At 35.4% G+C, this 14,578-nt stretch overlaps 1 protein-coding gene across 1 annotated transcript in view; it reads left to right on the forward strand.

The window, feature by feature from the left end:
• Window positions 1-439: 439 nt before the first annotated feature.
• Window positions 440-14,578, forward strand: part of LOC129216174 (short-chain dehydrogenase/reductase family 16C member 6-like) — a 27,206-nt gene continuing 13,067 nt past the window's right edge. Inside the window, 2 exon segments of the mRNA XM_054850348.1 lie at window positions 440-996; window positions 13,195-13,434. Coding sequence (XP_054706323.1) covers window positions 757-996; window positions 13,195-13,434 — 480 coding nt within the window. The 5' untranslated portion in view covers window positions 440-756.

Here is a 14,578-nt window from a genome sequence, read left to right on the forward strand (position 1 = left end):
CTTGAAGTTAACATTTAAGAAACCTTGACTTTTTGCAGATGGTCTTGCAAAGCCATCAGTTGCTCGAAACTAGAATAACTTACACCACTCTCGTTCCAACTAAGTCCTTTGTAACTTCACGCTTAGTTCTATTTCGACAAAGAAACCCCTTTTATCCATTAAAGAATCATTTCTTAAAAGGTCGGTTATGCAGGAGTTAATTCTTTCCTCATTGATTTGACCATTTCCTGCAGACTTATCCTTCGCGTTCACGATTATCTCCCTCGATGGAGAAGGAAATTGCAACTCACGAATCAACAACACTTCTTTCACTCCACTGCGATTGCGTTAATTCTGTCCATTTCAATTGTTTTCGTGCACTTTGACAACTTTCCTTTTTCTCACGGTTTTCCCTATGGGCAATTAGTAAACTTATTCCATCTAAGTAAGATTTCATTTTGCCTAAGAAATAATAATACTGGTGGTAGATTTTTTTGTGTGGAGCGTTTAACTTGCCTCAAAAATAAGTTCGCTGGTGGTAGTTTTTTGTATGGACAGTTTAGCCTGCTTCAAAAACAAGTCCGGTGGTGGTAGTTTTTTGTGAGGAGTATTTAACCTGCTTCATAAACAAGTCTGCTGGTGGTAGATTTTTGTGTGGAGTGTTTATCCTGCTTCAATAATAAGTCCGCTGGTGGTAGTTTTTTGTGTGGAGTGTTGCCTCAAAAACGAGTTTGGTGGTGTTAATCTTTGAGTAGAGCTTTTAACTGTTCTAGGATCATGTCTATGTGGGACAGTCTGTGCTCTATCGCTCTTTTCTCCAGGGACTTTACAGCATTGTGTGTGAAATTGATATGGATTTTTTGTTTTGAAACAGTTCGATCTCTTTTGCCTAGGCGGAAAAAAGATCTGAGAGATGAAATCATTCTCATCACAGGTAGCGCTCAAGGGATAGGCCGGGAGTTGGCCATAAAATCAGCAGAGTTAGGTGCTAAAGTTGTCTTGTGGGACATTAATGAGGTAAGATATAAGTTTTCCGAGGAGAACTTAACTAAAGATTTTCTGTCTCATTGCTTGATTCTTAATCTGTTTTTTTTTTTTCTTTTGATTATTATTATTAAGGATTACACAATTTACCAATTTATCTATGGAGGAGCGAAGCGTTTTTTATTTTTATTAATAATCTTTCTTTCTTTTGAGAAAATTAAAGTATTTTGCATCAAACGAGAAAACATAGTTCATCTTTTACCTATATTTGCTATGGATTCAAAATTAGTAGCACTGCCCGCAAAAAAAAAAAAAAAAAAAAAAAAAAAAATCAAAATGTTTCTGAAATAATTCTGGGTGATTTTTAAGTAGAATGACCCCCTGAATCCATACATGACCACCGTTTTTCCCCATCACGTCTCACAATTTGGAAATGCCTCCTCCTTTTTTTTTCTTTCAGTTTTTGACATAGCTATTATTTTTATTTGGGAAAAAAGGGAGCATTATATTATCCATTAACACTTTTCTGAGGGGCTAAAGAGGTGCAAAACTCAAAAACATGAACATTTAGAGCAAGTTCGTATTCCCTCCTAAAAGATTTTTTAAATCATCGAAACCGATCTCTTTTTCTAAGCTACAATTTTTTACAATTAAAAATAATTTAGTTTTACAATTTACTCACTTATTCTTCGGCATAAAACCAGAGTATAGGACTGATACCTATGAGCCCCGAAAAAACTTTTCACGTTATGAAAAAACATTAAAAAATATATCTCGGATGCATCGTATTTTGCATAGTCAGAGTCGCATCGCAAATCTTCAGTAAAGAACCTTCCCGTATTATTCAACTAACATTCACAGATATAATTAATATTAAAATGAATTCCACAATATAGCATTAATGAATATTTATATTACTGGGGATGTACTGCCCCCATTGTTTTTCACTATAGCATGAAATGATAAAAACTGGAGCCGGGGCATCCCAAGAAATACAAATATATGCATTAATGCTACTTTAGAAGAATACCTAAGTTCATTTTTAATTATAAATGTATCTTTGAATGTATGGTGAATAAATAATACGAGGAGGTTCTTTACAGAATATCTGCGATGCGACTCTGACTATGCAAAATGCGATACTTTGTTTTTTCTTTTTTACATTTCTTTTCAACGTGAAAAGTTTTTCGGACATAGAGCTCATAGGAGTGAGTCCTATACTCTGGTTCCGTGCCAAAAAATAAGCGAAAAAAATTGCAAAACTAACCCCCAGGAAAGAAAGATCGGTTCTGATGATCTAAAAAATATTTTGGGGGGGGGGGGGGATACCCCCACGAATCTCCCAACTTGCTCCAAACGTTCCTCCTTTTGAACTTTACACCAGTTCAGCCCTCCAGAAGAGTGTTAATAGCAAATCTAATGCTTCTTTTTTTTCCACCAAATAAAAATAAAAGTCATAAAACTTTCGAAAACTGGAAAAAATTGGGGGCATCATTTCAATAAAGTGGGAAGTGTAGGGGGGAAAACGGTTGTCATATTTGAATTCAGGGGGTCATTTTATATAAGAACCGCCCAGAATTATGTCCTAAACATTTTATTTTATTTTTTTGCTGTGAAGCGTATTTGTTTATTTTTGTTTTTCCAATTTTTGGTACTTGGAAAAAAAATATCCTATGAATTTTTTAAATTTTTTTTTCGGTGCAAATATTTCTGAAAGGGTAAATGGCAGTCATACTATTAATTGATTGAAGAAAAACACTGGTTAAATCAATTAATGGCTTTAATGATGATCAAGAGATTTGCATAATCGATTAATAAGCATGATTTTAAAGTCAAATTAATTTCTCGAGTAATTTCAGCAATCAAACGAACTTCCTGAGTGACTTCAGAATAAAATAAACTTCTCGAGTGGTTTCAGCAAACGAAACAACCTCTTAAGTAATATAAGAACCAACGTATTTTAGACAGAGTAACTTTGTAATTATGTGTGTTACATCAAAAAAAAAAAAAAAGTATGATCAAGCATAGTTATTCCGTTTAAGTCATTAAAGAGTGGGATGGGACCTCCCTGCTGAGCTACACTATCGAACCCAAAGGCATGCACAAAAATTTTGGGGCTCTTCACAAATGAGTTTTTGGGGCCCCCTCCATATTTTTTTATCCCTTCATTCAATTAGAATTATTATTCTCTCCCCTCGAATAGTTACATAAGGAAGATTTTAAAAATTTGTCCAAACCAACGCCAGTTTTTACAATTTTTACACTTTTGGGGGAAATATGCAATAGCAGTAAGTTGCCACTCTTAAGCCAGGACTAAGGAAGAACTACATGAAAAATACCGACAGCCGACAGTTTGTTGATAAGGTAACCTCAGCTTCAATAAGGTGAGATCTGCCTCCAGCTCAGTTACTGACTATCCCAGACTGACGTGTCCATGACAAGGGCGAAATCGTTGAAAAGTCATACCCACCCTTTCTCCAGGCCCGTCATTTAAAATTTTTCTAAGGAAAGTCAAAAGGTCAATGCATATAATTTTGAAAAACAACAAAACCACTCTCACATTTCTGAGAACACATTAATTTCTCAAAACCTGGAGGGAGGGGGGGGGGGGGGCTCCATTGCCCCTTCCTGACCCCCCCCCCCCCCCTAAATAACAGGCCCGCCCTTCTCGACACTCCTAGTAATGCATTAGGCTTGGTCATTCAAAATCCAAGAAATATTTTGTTCAAAAGCACCACATAAATAAAAGGGAAAATAAAGACGATTAATTGATGTCCCTTTTATTAATGTCGGACGCTTGATCTGGCCTTCTCAATAAACTGCGTTTCTGTATCAGAGAGGGGGGATGCTTGACACTTCCCCAAGCTCTCTTTCCTCCTCATCCCAAGGACGCAGACCACTTTCCTTGACACGAATCCCTCCCTTGAGTAGGACAACGACTCCGTTTTGCGCTGTGGGGTCCTTCGGATGAGGATCTGACCTTCGCGAGCATCGCTCCTCACCTTCTGTCTCCCCTGGCCGACCTTGGTTACCCTTGGGATGCGCCACTGACCCTGATTTTTTCCAACACTTTGGTTCACATCTGAAGAATTGAGGGCGGTTTCGAGGGCGAGGACTGGCCTCCAGTCGAAATCAGCGAAGCGGAACTTAAATTGAGATTTTAAACCGATTTATTTGTTTGTTCGTGGTAAATGTCAGTGCGGATAGTTAATTTCTCTCTCTTTCTAACTGGCACAGGTGGTTTAATATTTTTAACAGAAGAGAAAGAGCGCATCCATGAAAGGAAGAGAGAAGGGGTCGTCTAAAAATTTCAAAAAGAAACTCTAACTGTGACTCATTCATGAAAATTCTTTTGAGTGTTGCAACTTTCAGCCCCTCTCTCTTCTTTTTTTTCAGGTTCATACGAATCCTTAAGAGACTTTATTTATTCATGGCTTTATTTTTACGAGGAGGCAAGAATATCAATAAAAGATTGCGACTAAAGCGGTTGATAATTAAACAGATAGAGATATTTTTTCTTTACATTTTGATTTTAGGAGATTTTTTTTTTTTTTTTGTTTTACATCTGTGTGTGCTTTTTTGCACCAAATTGTGTTTAACAGGCTTCATCGAAATTCATCATAATCTTAATCACATTCTGCAAGGGAAATAATTCAGGTGGGACTTCTGTGACTCTGAGGTTGAAGCTTTGCTTCGAATGCTGGAGGTCGTGGTTTCGATTCTCACCGAAGCCCTAGGTGTTATTTCACTCTTTGTGGTGTAAATCGTTCTTGTGCTGTTTTATGTCACAAAAAGAAGTTCAACCTTTCGAGGCAATGGCACCCCATAAATTCTTAGTGATAATTAACTATGACATGGCAACAATAAAAGTAATTTAGGTGGAGGAAGAGAGAACACATATCTACTGGTAACTGGAATTATTAAGACCCCACTAGAAATCATAAAGCAACAAAAGAGCTAAAAATGATCGCTTTTGAAGACTTAAATTACTATCGGTGATTTTATGCTTTTATGCTATTTAATAAGCGGGTCCAAATTTACCATGAGGCCCATATGACTCGATGTAGGGATGACACTGAATGTTCTAGTTAACACGTAGAGCTGGAAAAAGGCATATGCTAACTTTTATCTCCAACAGGGATGCCCATCCCCCCCCCAATTTCAATGGCGCAAATCCCCCCCTTTTTTCTTGACAGTCTTTCCCTTTTTTATGTTTTATCTCTATTTTTTATTTTGTTTATTTTTTAAAAATATTTTATTTATTTATTTATATATTTTCAATTATCATTATTATTGCTATTATTTTATTAGAAAAGTTCTGATTTTTAATGACATACACACACACACACAAATTAAATAAATAAATGAAATATACGAAAACAGAATAAAATAATACAAAATAAAATTAATAATTTAAATTAAAAACAAATCAGAAAATAAATAAAAAAAATTAATTAAAAAAATCCCCCACCCCCAAATATTCTGATGGCGCAACTTGCGCCATAATCCCCTCTTGTGGGCATCCCAGCTCTCCAAAGGAAGTCTAATTCTTTAGAACAGACGACATGTAATCAGGCCCGTCATTTCGAATTTTCGAGGGAGGGGGCGTCCAAGAGTATATACTCGATGCAACAAAAATTGCTATTTCATAAGTTGTTAGAAAAACATGGAATCTTAAACATCGATGTTTGCATCGATGTTTCGAAAACATCGACATCGATGCCGCAGCCCAACTTTAAATGTCACTCAACGGAAGATCTGTTAAAAAGGGAAATAGTTCAAACGCAAATATTGTAAAAAAGTTCCTTTTTTTTCTCATCCTGTACAATTACGTTTTTTATTTATTTTTGTACTGTTTTTCTTTTAGTACGTGCATCTTGCTGCTCTGATAGTTTGTCGATAATAGGACATTATGTATTGATTTACGTAATTGGAGAAAAAGGAACCAAGAGATAAAAAAATACCTGCTTTTTGTTTAAATCCATTTTTGTGAGCATTTTTTCTCTCTCTCAAACTATAAGGATGAATTGTGCTGGCTATTTGACAACAAACAACAGAAAACATGATTCATGATCGTTCAAGTCACGATATTTGTTTAGCTGTTGGTTTCATTCTTACATTGAATGTAGCGTGGTAAAATATCGTTAAAAACGCCTACATTTGTTTACTACACTTTTACTTGAAAGTAATTTTACTTGAAACTAAAATCAATTGTCGAAATGCCTTTTTAAGTGATTCTATTTATGCTGTGGTAGTACGCTGTGCTATGTTGGCCATATAAGCTCATATTTTTTTTGCAGTTTTTTTTTCTTTCTTGTTTTTTTAATTTATTAATTTCGAACAGCACTGGTATCTTTTTTGACTATCTCCCTTTGACTTTTTGCACAAATGCACTCACTTTAATATGAGCTGGTTATTGGCAAATATATGCTTGATATTACTCCATTTTCTATTTTAATATTGAGCTCTTCTGCAACCAGTAGCGTACCTACGGGGTCTGGCGCCCCTGGTGAACTTAAGAAATTGCGCCCCTCTCCAGGGTCGCCACGATGGAAGTCACTGTGACCTCCCATTTTGGGGGGAGGGGGGGACATTTGACTAATTAATTCGACAAATTTGGAGACAGTATTGCCTTACTTTCTTTTTTTAAATTGTTTTCCATGACTTCCAACGTTCCTTCGCAATAGATGTTATGTATGTATATGTGTGCATGCTCAAATTTTGTCATTCGATAAAATTGGGATTTCATAAAGCAAATTAAAAATTTTCCCCTTCCCAAAAATTTTAGTTCTCCCCTCACCACTTCACATAAATTTAATAAAATAAATAATATTTGCAAGTCGTTAGTTAACATAAATAATGTACGTCCTTGAACCAGTGACCTAGCTAGGGTGAGGCGGAAGGGGCGGTCCGCCCCGGGTGGCACTTTTCGAGGGGCGGCAAATTGACCCTTTTGATACGGAAAAAATAAACGTATTTTTCAAATAAGGAAATTATGGTTTTAATTTGTTCCTGCAGGCAAAAAGAGAATCTCTTCGAAATCGAAGACTTTTGTATCACTACTAGATTTAAATTACTTTGATACAGAACAAGTATTTTTCTTGCTAGCATATCATTACAGTTCCTTGTTTTTTCTCTGAGGTCATGAGTTCATGGGACCCATGTTTTTTTTTTTTTTTTTTGACTGTAGAGGTTAACTCCAGAGGAAGAATACAATGAAATTTTCCAATTTTCGTTATGAATTAAAAGTTAGTACTGTATTTTAAGAGTTTATTGAAAACCTCCAACAACAAAACAAAAAACAAAAACTTGCTTTTTTTTACTTCTGGAAAATGGCGACAAGGTTTAAAAAAAAGGATGATGTGGTTTCAAAGAAAGGATGAGGTGTGAAATGGTACACGAAACAATTTGTTGCTCTTCAAAGGGTGCGCCTTTATATGTTTCAAAGTTTGCTTTGATTTTGGATTCATTACAAGAGTTCACTACTTCAAAAGAAGGAAATGGATTTCTGTTTTCTTGCTTTTGAGAGTAAAAAATCTATCCGACAACTTTGAATCACCTGTTAACTTCATTCCATATGGAAGGTAAGCGAATTTCATTTTTCAGCATTTGGTTTAGGTCCTCAACTTAGCCAAACAGTCAAAAAATGCGTTTCAGCGTATTTAATTTCAAATAATTCCCGTTGATAATCTCTCCCACCTCCACTCTGTAGTTTGATAGCGCAAAAGATAGCTTCAAAATGTTTTTAGGCTTGACAGCACTATAGTCTCTCGTCAATTTCCCTGATATCACCAAAGATAGCTTAGAAATGTGTTTTCAGACCGAAATGCTGAAAAATTTCTGGACAGTGCACCTAACCCTGCCTTTTTCTCTAAGGTAGCAAACACAGCCAAAAATTTCATATTTATGCCTTTAATTCTGGAAACTTTCCCGGAGTCAACCCCCACCTTCTCTTCTAAAGTGTCATCATATAGCCTAAAATTACGCTTTTAAAACATCGATATTTCAATATAAATTTGTGAAAACAGCATTTGAACCCTGAGTATACTTGATCTCCTAACCCAGCGGTTCCCAACGTTTTTTTTTTTTTCACGAACCCCTTTCAAAAACCGAAGGAAGTTGGCGAATCCTTGTGAATAAAGTTATAAGTAACAACCAAAACAGAAATAAACCGTTTTTTTCCTAAGTGAAGAAGGTTCGAATTCGAAAATACACGTATGTGTAATTTTTATTGATTTTTTTTCTTTGTCGTTTTCTTGGAGCTTAAGAGGTTGCTTCAATTCCTTTCACACACACACACACACACACAAATATATATATATATATATATATATATATATATATATATATATATATATATATATATATATATATATATATATATAATTTGAATTCTGACATTTTGAATTCAAATTATGTTTTTCGCAATCACGAGTTGCGACAGGACCCTACTCATTGGAGGCTATTGTTTCTAGAAGTGACTCATGTCCTCCCAAGCCTGCCCCTCCTCCTCCTCCTGGGCGGTTACGTGTCTGTATGTGTGTAAGGACTTGTTTGTGTGTAGACGTGTGTGTATGCAGGATATGGACGACGCCACCGCCTAGGAGGAGGGGATTCCGGTGGACAGTGCTGCTAGTGGAGGCTAGGAGCAGCTCCGTCCTCCGGTGGACGGCGGTGCCCTGGTCCATTCTGAAAAAGGAACCGGACATCAAGGACGGTCAAATGAAAGGAATAAGCAATCGTGATTGCTCAAAAAAAGAACCGAACACACAATAAAATCTGAGAGAATTTTTGTGGTAATATTGCTTAATAGTTCATGGAAAGAGCGAACACATAATTGCAAAATATAAAAGCAGTAATATTTCTACAAACTAAAATAATAGCTACTAAGTTAATTTAAAACAAATTCAACAAAGAAAAAAATTTAGCATTTAATTTGCTTCTGTATTTATCCTTTTTCTCTTGGAAGCTTATGCCAAATGCTAATAAAATTAAAAAAGTATTTTTCTCTGGTTATAGCAAATGAACTTCAGCTTCAAGAAATATTTTGGTAGGGAAACATTATTCTACCCCCTCTTCCTCCTAACATTATCAAACAAAACCTAAAATCGGATGTCAATTACGGAAATTATCCAGGAGAGAGCCGGCTGGCTTCACAACATTTTTAGTGCCTTTAGGCGTTAAGAAACCCCTTAACGTCCCCAAAGTTATCCTAGAATTGCGTTTTCGAGACCTCAATGCCGAAAACTTTCCAAAGAAAGAACCCGAACCTTCCCCATCCTACCAAAGGCGCCCTTAAAATTGACTTCAATTTAAAAAATACTTCAGTAAGGTACCTGTTCCCGAACGCCTTCGTTAGACATAGACTACGCATGTAATTGGGTTGCCGAAGATAGCATAAAATTGCACATTGCAAAGCTTAAAATTTTCAAATTGAATGTCTGACAATTCCTAATTTCTTTAACTTCTTCAAAGTAGCTTAAGCTGCATTTTAAAACTTTGGTTTCGGAAAATTTCCGTTCGATGTCTACCAATTCCCTAACCTCAACAAAGAAAGACTAAAAGAGACACTTAGGAAAAAAATCGAAAACAAACCCAACCCGCCCTTTCTCCTAACTTTACTAAAAATTGCCTAAACTTGCATTTTTGACTTAAATTTAGCAATTTTTTCCATTTGCGGACCCTTATCCCCCCCTCCGCTTTTTTCATTTGCAAGTTTTTCTGACATTAATTACGTCTTCTTTTTTCTTTAATTAAATTTCTAGTTTTAATTTTAACATCTTTTATAGTTTAATATATTAGTTATTTCACAACAAAAGGACGGCTAATTGAGGAACCGCCACGGGCGGCAAACACAGTAGCTACGCCACTGGCCTTGAACCAAATGAGAATAAAAAAAATTCAGTTCCGTTTAAAGCAGTGTATTTATTTTTTTTAAACAGCTTTACCTTTTAATAGACTTTGTTTCAAACCACTGCTAGGAGAATGTAAAAAAAATATAATTTACACTTTTACTAAAAGAAAAAAAGAACCCTGTAAAAATTTTTTAAATAAAAATTAAAGCATTTAAAAAATCTATTATATTTATAGGAAAGCAAAGTAAATACAAAAAGCATTACTAGTCTGTAATTGACTAAAAAATCACGATCATTTACACATATGCAAAATAAAAGTACTATATATTCACTATTTAATTCCTTCCAATATTTTGTAAAAATAAGACTTTTTACGCGTATATTATTTATTATAATGAGAATAAATACTTAGAGCCGAAGGAAAACTATACACGACAAAATGTCGCCCCTTGAAAGAATGAAATCATCCGGCATGGAACGCCCTCCACCTGGTATACAAATTGTGTTTGCAAGTATTCGGCAAACTCATTGAATCGGAACAGTGTTTTACGCCACGGGGTAACCCCTCCCCTCCCCTTTATTTCTTTAAATTTTTTTTTTTTTTTTTTTTTGAGAATTAAGGGTAGTTTTTTTTCCTCTTTTTCTTGCGAGTTTTTATTTTATTTTCATTTACATTTATAAAAGCATTTTCTACTCATAAGATCTTGTTTTTTTTAAATTTAAAATTTTAAAAAAATCTTTTTTTTTTTTTAAATCAGTTGAAATGCTGTCTCCCTGCCTGCTGCGCCCCTGGCGAGAGTCACTCCTGCAAAACCTCTTGGTACGCTACTGTCTGCAACTACTCGCAACTTCTATTCTATTCTATTCTATTCTAGAGTCACAACTGACTTCAACTGTATTTATGTCGAGGACTGCATACTAAGTGCCTTGCCTCCATTATTTTATATACCGATAGATGGCAGCACCATCACCGGATCGAACAGTTAGTGAGAATTTTGAACTAGTCCAGGAGCTAAAATAGCTACCTAGTAAACTCGCAACTTCTGCAACTGAATCGCGTTTGCTAGTTGTTTTCTTCTTCTTCCTAACGGGGTTGCGTTAGAGGCTTTAACTCTTACAGACAAAATGTGGTCGGCACCACTCAAGGGCGCCCATATGCAAAATTTTAAGGGGGGGGGGGGGGCTCAAAATTTTTTCCAATGATTTAGCAAAATATTTTCCCCCATGGAAACCAATTTCAGTACAGATCAGAGATATCAAAATTTGACATTTTTAATCACTTTTTTCATTAATGGCTGGAAATTTATTTAATACATTTTTGCAAAGAAAGAAGAAAGAAGCACTAAAAGCAAGGAAGTCCTCATTTCTAAGGGAAGGGGGCTTCAGCCCCCTCTTACCCTTCTATATGGGCACCCTTGGCACCACTATCAGAGCATGTCAGAACCAAGAGAATTTTGACGCAGAGTTTAACCCTTTCGATATGAATCTGCTATAGGAATTTAATTTTGCCTAAAGTATGTAGTAAAGTATTTGAATGTGGAAATTTCTTTAGATAAGCGGTCACTGACTTGTAGTTACTTTTTACTTATAGGAGGGTAACGCAGCGTTTAAGCCAAGTTTAAAAATTCTTTAGCAAAAAAACTAAAATTGGGGGAAAAGTCTTTAGCAAAATGCTAAAATTCAGACTTGACATCTTCGAAGAAATAAATGCACGTTATGTGATATCTTTTAAAAATTTGAAATGAAAAATTCAGAATTGTTCTTGATATTGAGGGAGCAAACTTTTTTTTTCTGAAAACCCCCAATAATGTATTTATTGGGGGGACAAAATGCCCATTAAGACGAAATATTGTTCAACTTAATAACAGTTTATGCATGTTAGATATGAGTTATAAATATGATTAAGTTCCATATCGCTTTCTCTCTCTGACTGTACACTTTTCCCCCCTTCTTTTTCTTGTTATATTGGAGCAAAAAAGCGAAAATGCTTTGTTCCATTTGTCGTAATTTGAATAGTATTTTCGCATTTTGCGAGAAATGCGACCGTAGCGGAAACCCTGGGGTAACGGCAACATACAGACAAGGTTACAGTAACAGACAGTTTGGAGTGAAACAATAAGAGTTTTAGGCGGGTAAAACTGATGTTGCTGCGGCCCATGAATACGGTGCAACCATCTAGTGTTTAGAGTGAATTTTATGAGCCATACAAGGAAGGTGTATTTATATCATACAGTGAATTTTATGGTATTTACAAGGCAGTGATGGAAGGATTATTAACAGACACCATCAGGTAGCTGGTGTTTCATGTTCATTTGAATTAAACAACGCTTTCGTTCTAAAAATAAGGAACGTTTGCACTTTTTGAGGAGGAAAAGGGGATTCTGTCCATACTCATCCTTTCCTCATCCTATCTGTTACTGAGTATGATCAGTCTTTTCGGTGTCTGTTATTGGGGGTTGGACCATTTTTCGAAATTGGGCAAATAAAAAGGGAATTAACTAATTCAGATGATCCAGAAGCAGCCAAACGTTAGGTGAAGTGTAGTTGCATGAGAGAGAAATAGTTTAAAAATTCTAAATGCATTAAAAGGCTCAGAAAATAGAGTACCTGATTGAAACCTGAGAGCGATGTCTTAAACTTGTCTGATACTGGTACGGTTATCCTACTAACCCGACGATCTGATGAACAATATTTACACTATGTTCAATAATGCTGTGTGATAACACCGGTTATTACGGTATTTTTTAAAAATATTGTTACAAATTTTGTAAATAGTAATTATTTTTATGATTAATTTTTGTGATCTGGCTAAATTTGACGTTCATTCTATTATTTTTCATCTAAAATTATCTTAGTCACGTAACCTGTAAATAGTTTCTTGTAATGTACATACAACCCCCTAACATTCGACTGAAGTATACGGTCCCTCCATTTCTGAAGGTTAAGATTTGTGAATGGAATAAAAAGAAAATATGAGAAATTGCTAGAACATTGTATTATTTTCTGGATATTTCTTTGTTGGTATAAAACGCCGGGAGTCTTGTGAATGAGAGTCAGTCAGTTTGCTTTCTAACTGTTTAGTCATGTTTTCACTGCTGTCTGTTAATGTATTAGCGCTTGCTCTGTGATTTTCGAATTTGATCTTTTCACGTATTTTGGATTTAAATGCGGGGTGTACTGAGTAATGTACAGTGCTTAACGATATTCGATTAATTGCGGGATATTTGCTTAATTGCTATGGTTAATTTAGCAGCTGTTAACGATATTTCTTGTACATAGTTGTAAATAAATCCCCCGTGTTCTTCTCAAGAACTGTGTCGTCATTTAAAGAAAGTTTGAAGTTGTACTGAACTCGTAACAATATGTTTTTTCACAGGAAAAAGTGCAAAACGTTGCAACAGAAATAACATCAAAGGGAGGATGGGCGAAGTGGTACAGATGTGATGTTACATCAGAAGAAGACGTTAATGAAAAAGCGAAGTTGGTCCTTCAGAATGTTGGAGATGTCTATATATTGTTGAACAACGCTGGTCTGATGCAAAATGTGCCTTTCTTGCAGCTTGACAGTGCCAAAATAAGAAAAACATTCGAAATAAATATTATAGCACATATCTGGGTATGTATTACAGTGAAAACGTACTTAAGATTTGTAGAACCAGTGTATTAGATTTTTTTTAGTGATTTTATACGAGAAATTGCTTATAATTACTTTCCTCGAGAAAAATGACTTGCATATTGGTTTTCTTTGCAGTTTTAATTCACAGTGATAAGTATACTAATGAGTTAAAGAGTTTTAGATAAGTTGAAATCTGTACGGACTCTATGGAAGCAGTTGCTGGAAATATATGAGCCTGAAGTTGAATCAATACATCTGTGCTTGAAAAGTAAAAAAGAATTAACAACGTTAAATTTCAAATTCTGCAATTTATGGAATTTAACGTTGTTATTTCTTCTTTTATCTGAGCATAATTTTAAGGGCGAAGTATGTGGGAGGGGAGGGGGGAATACTTAAAACAAATTTTGAAGTTAAATGTGTCTTTCCGCGACTAACTGCCACTGATATCCTTTTAACCGACTGTGCGTGCGCGACGCAAAGGTGATGTGTTTATGAGTCTATATATGTTTGTTCCTATGTGGCGTTGTGGAGGCTAAACGCCTTGGCCAATTTTGATGATTCTGACGTCAATCGATTTGTCTTCTCCTTGGGAGTGCCTGCGTGTGACACAGCGTGCGGTAAATGCAGGTAACGTTCTCAATGCTTGAATTTTTTGTTTACTAAGTGTACTAATTCGATTTCATCACTAACATGTTGCATTTGTGTTTGTCGTGATTCAGGGGACTGAGTTTCGCGACGTGTACTTTCTTGACAGGCTTTTTTAGTTCTGCGACAAAGATTTGACTGACGACGTTTCTGACCTCGCGTCATCATGAGTTATACAGGCTGTTTATTTTTGGTTGACTTGAGTTCGCGCATTTTTGCTAAAGGTCAAGCATATGTAGCTTTAAGCCGAGTTAGGTCCCTAGAGTTACTATAATGAGTAGTTTAGACCACCGCAAGTTACTTAATAATCCTCACGATATAAACTCTCTCAATTAATGAACAAGATTGAGAAATTCTTCGTCTTATCATCATAATAACTAAATCAATGAAAATTAACTAAAAAGGGTAAAATAAAAATAATTATTTTTAAAAAACAAAAAACCCAACTACGTAAAAACCAAAAAAAAAAAAAAAATTAAAAGAAAATATATAAGCCCAG

The sequence above is a fragment of the Uloborus diversus genome, chromosome 2 (genome assembly GCF_026930045.1).
Source record: "Uloborus diversus isolate 005 chromosome 2, Udiv.v.3.1, whole genome shotgun sequence".
Taxonomy (NCBI): domain Eukaryota; kingdom Metazoa; phylum Arthropoda; class Arachnida; order Araneae; family Uloboridae; genus Uloborus; species Uloborus diversus.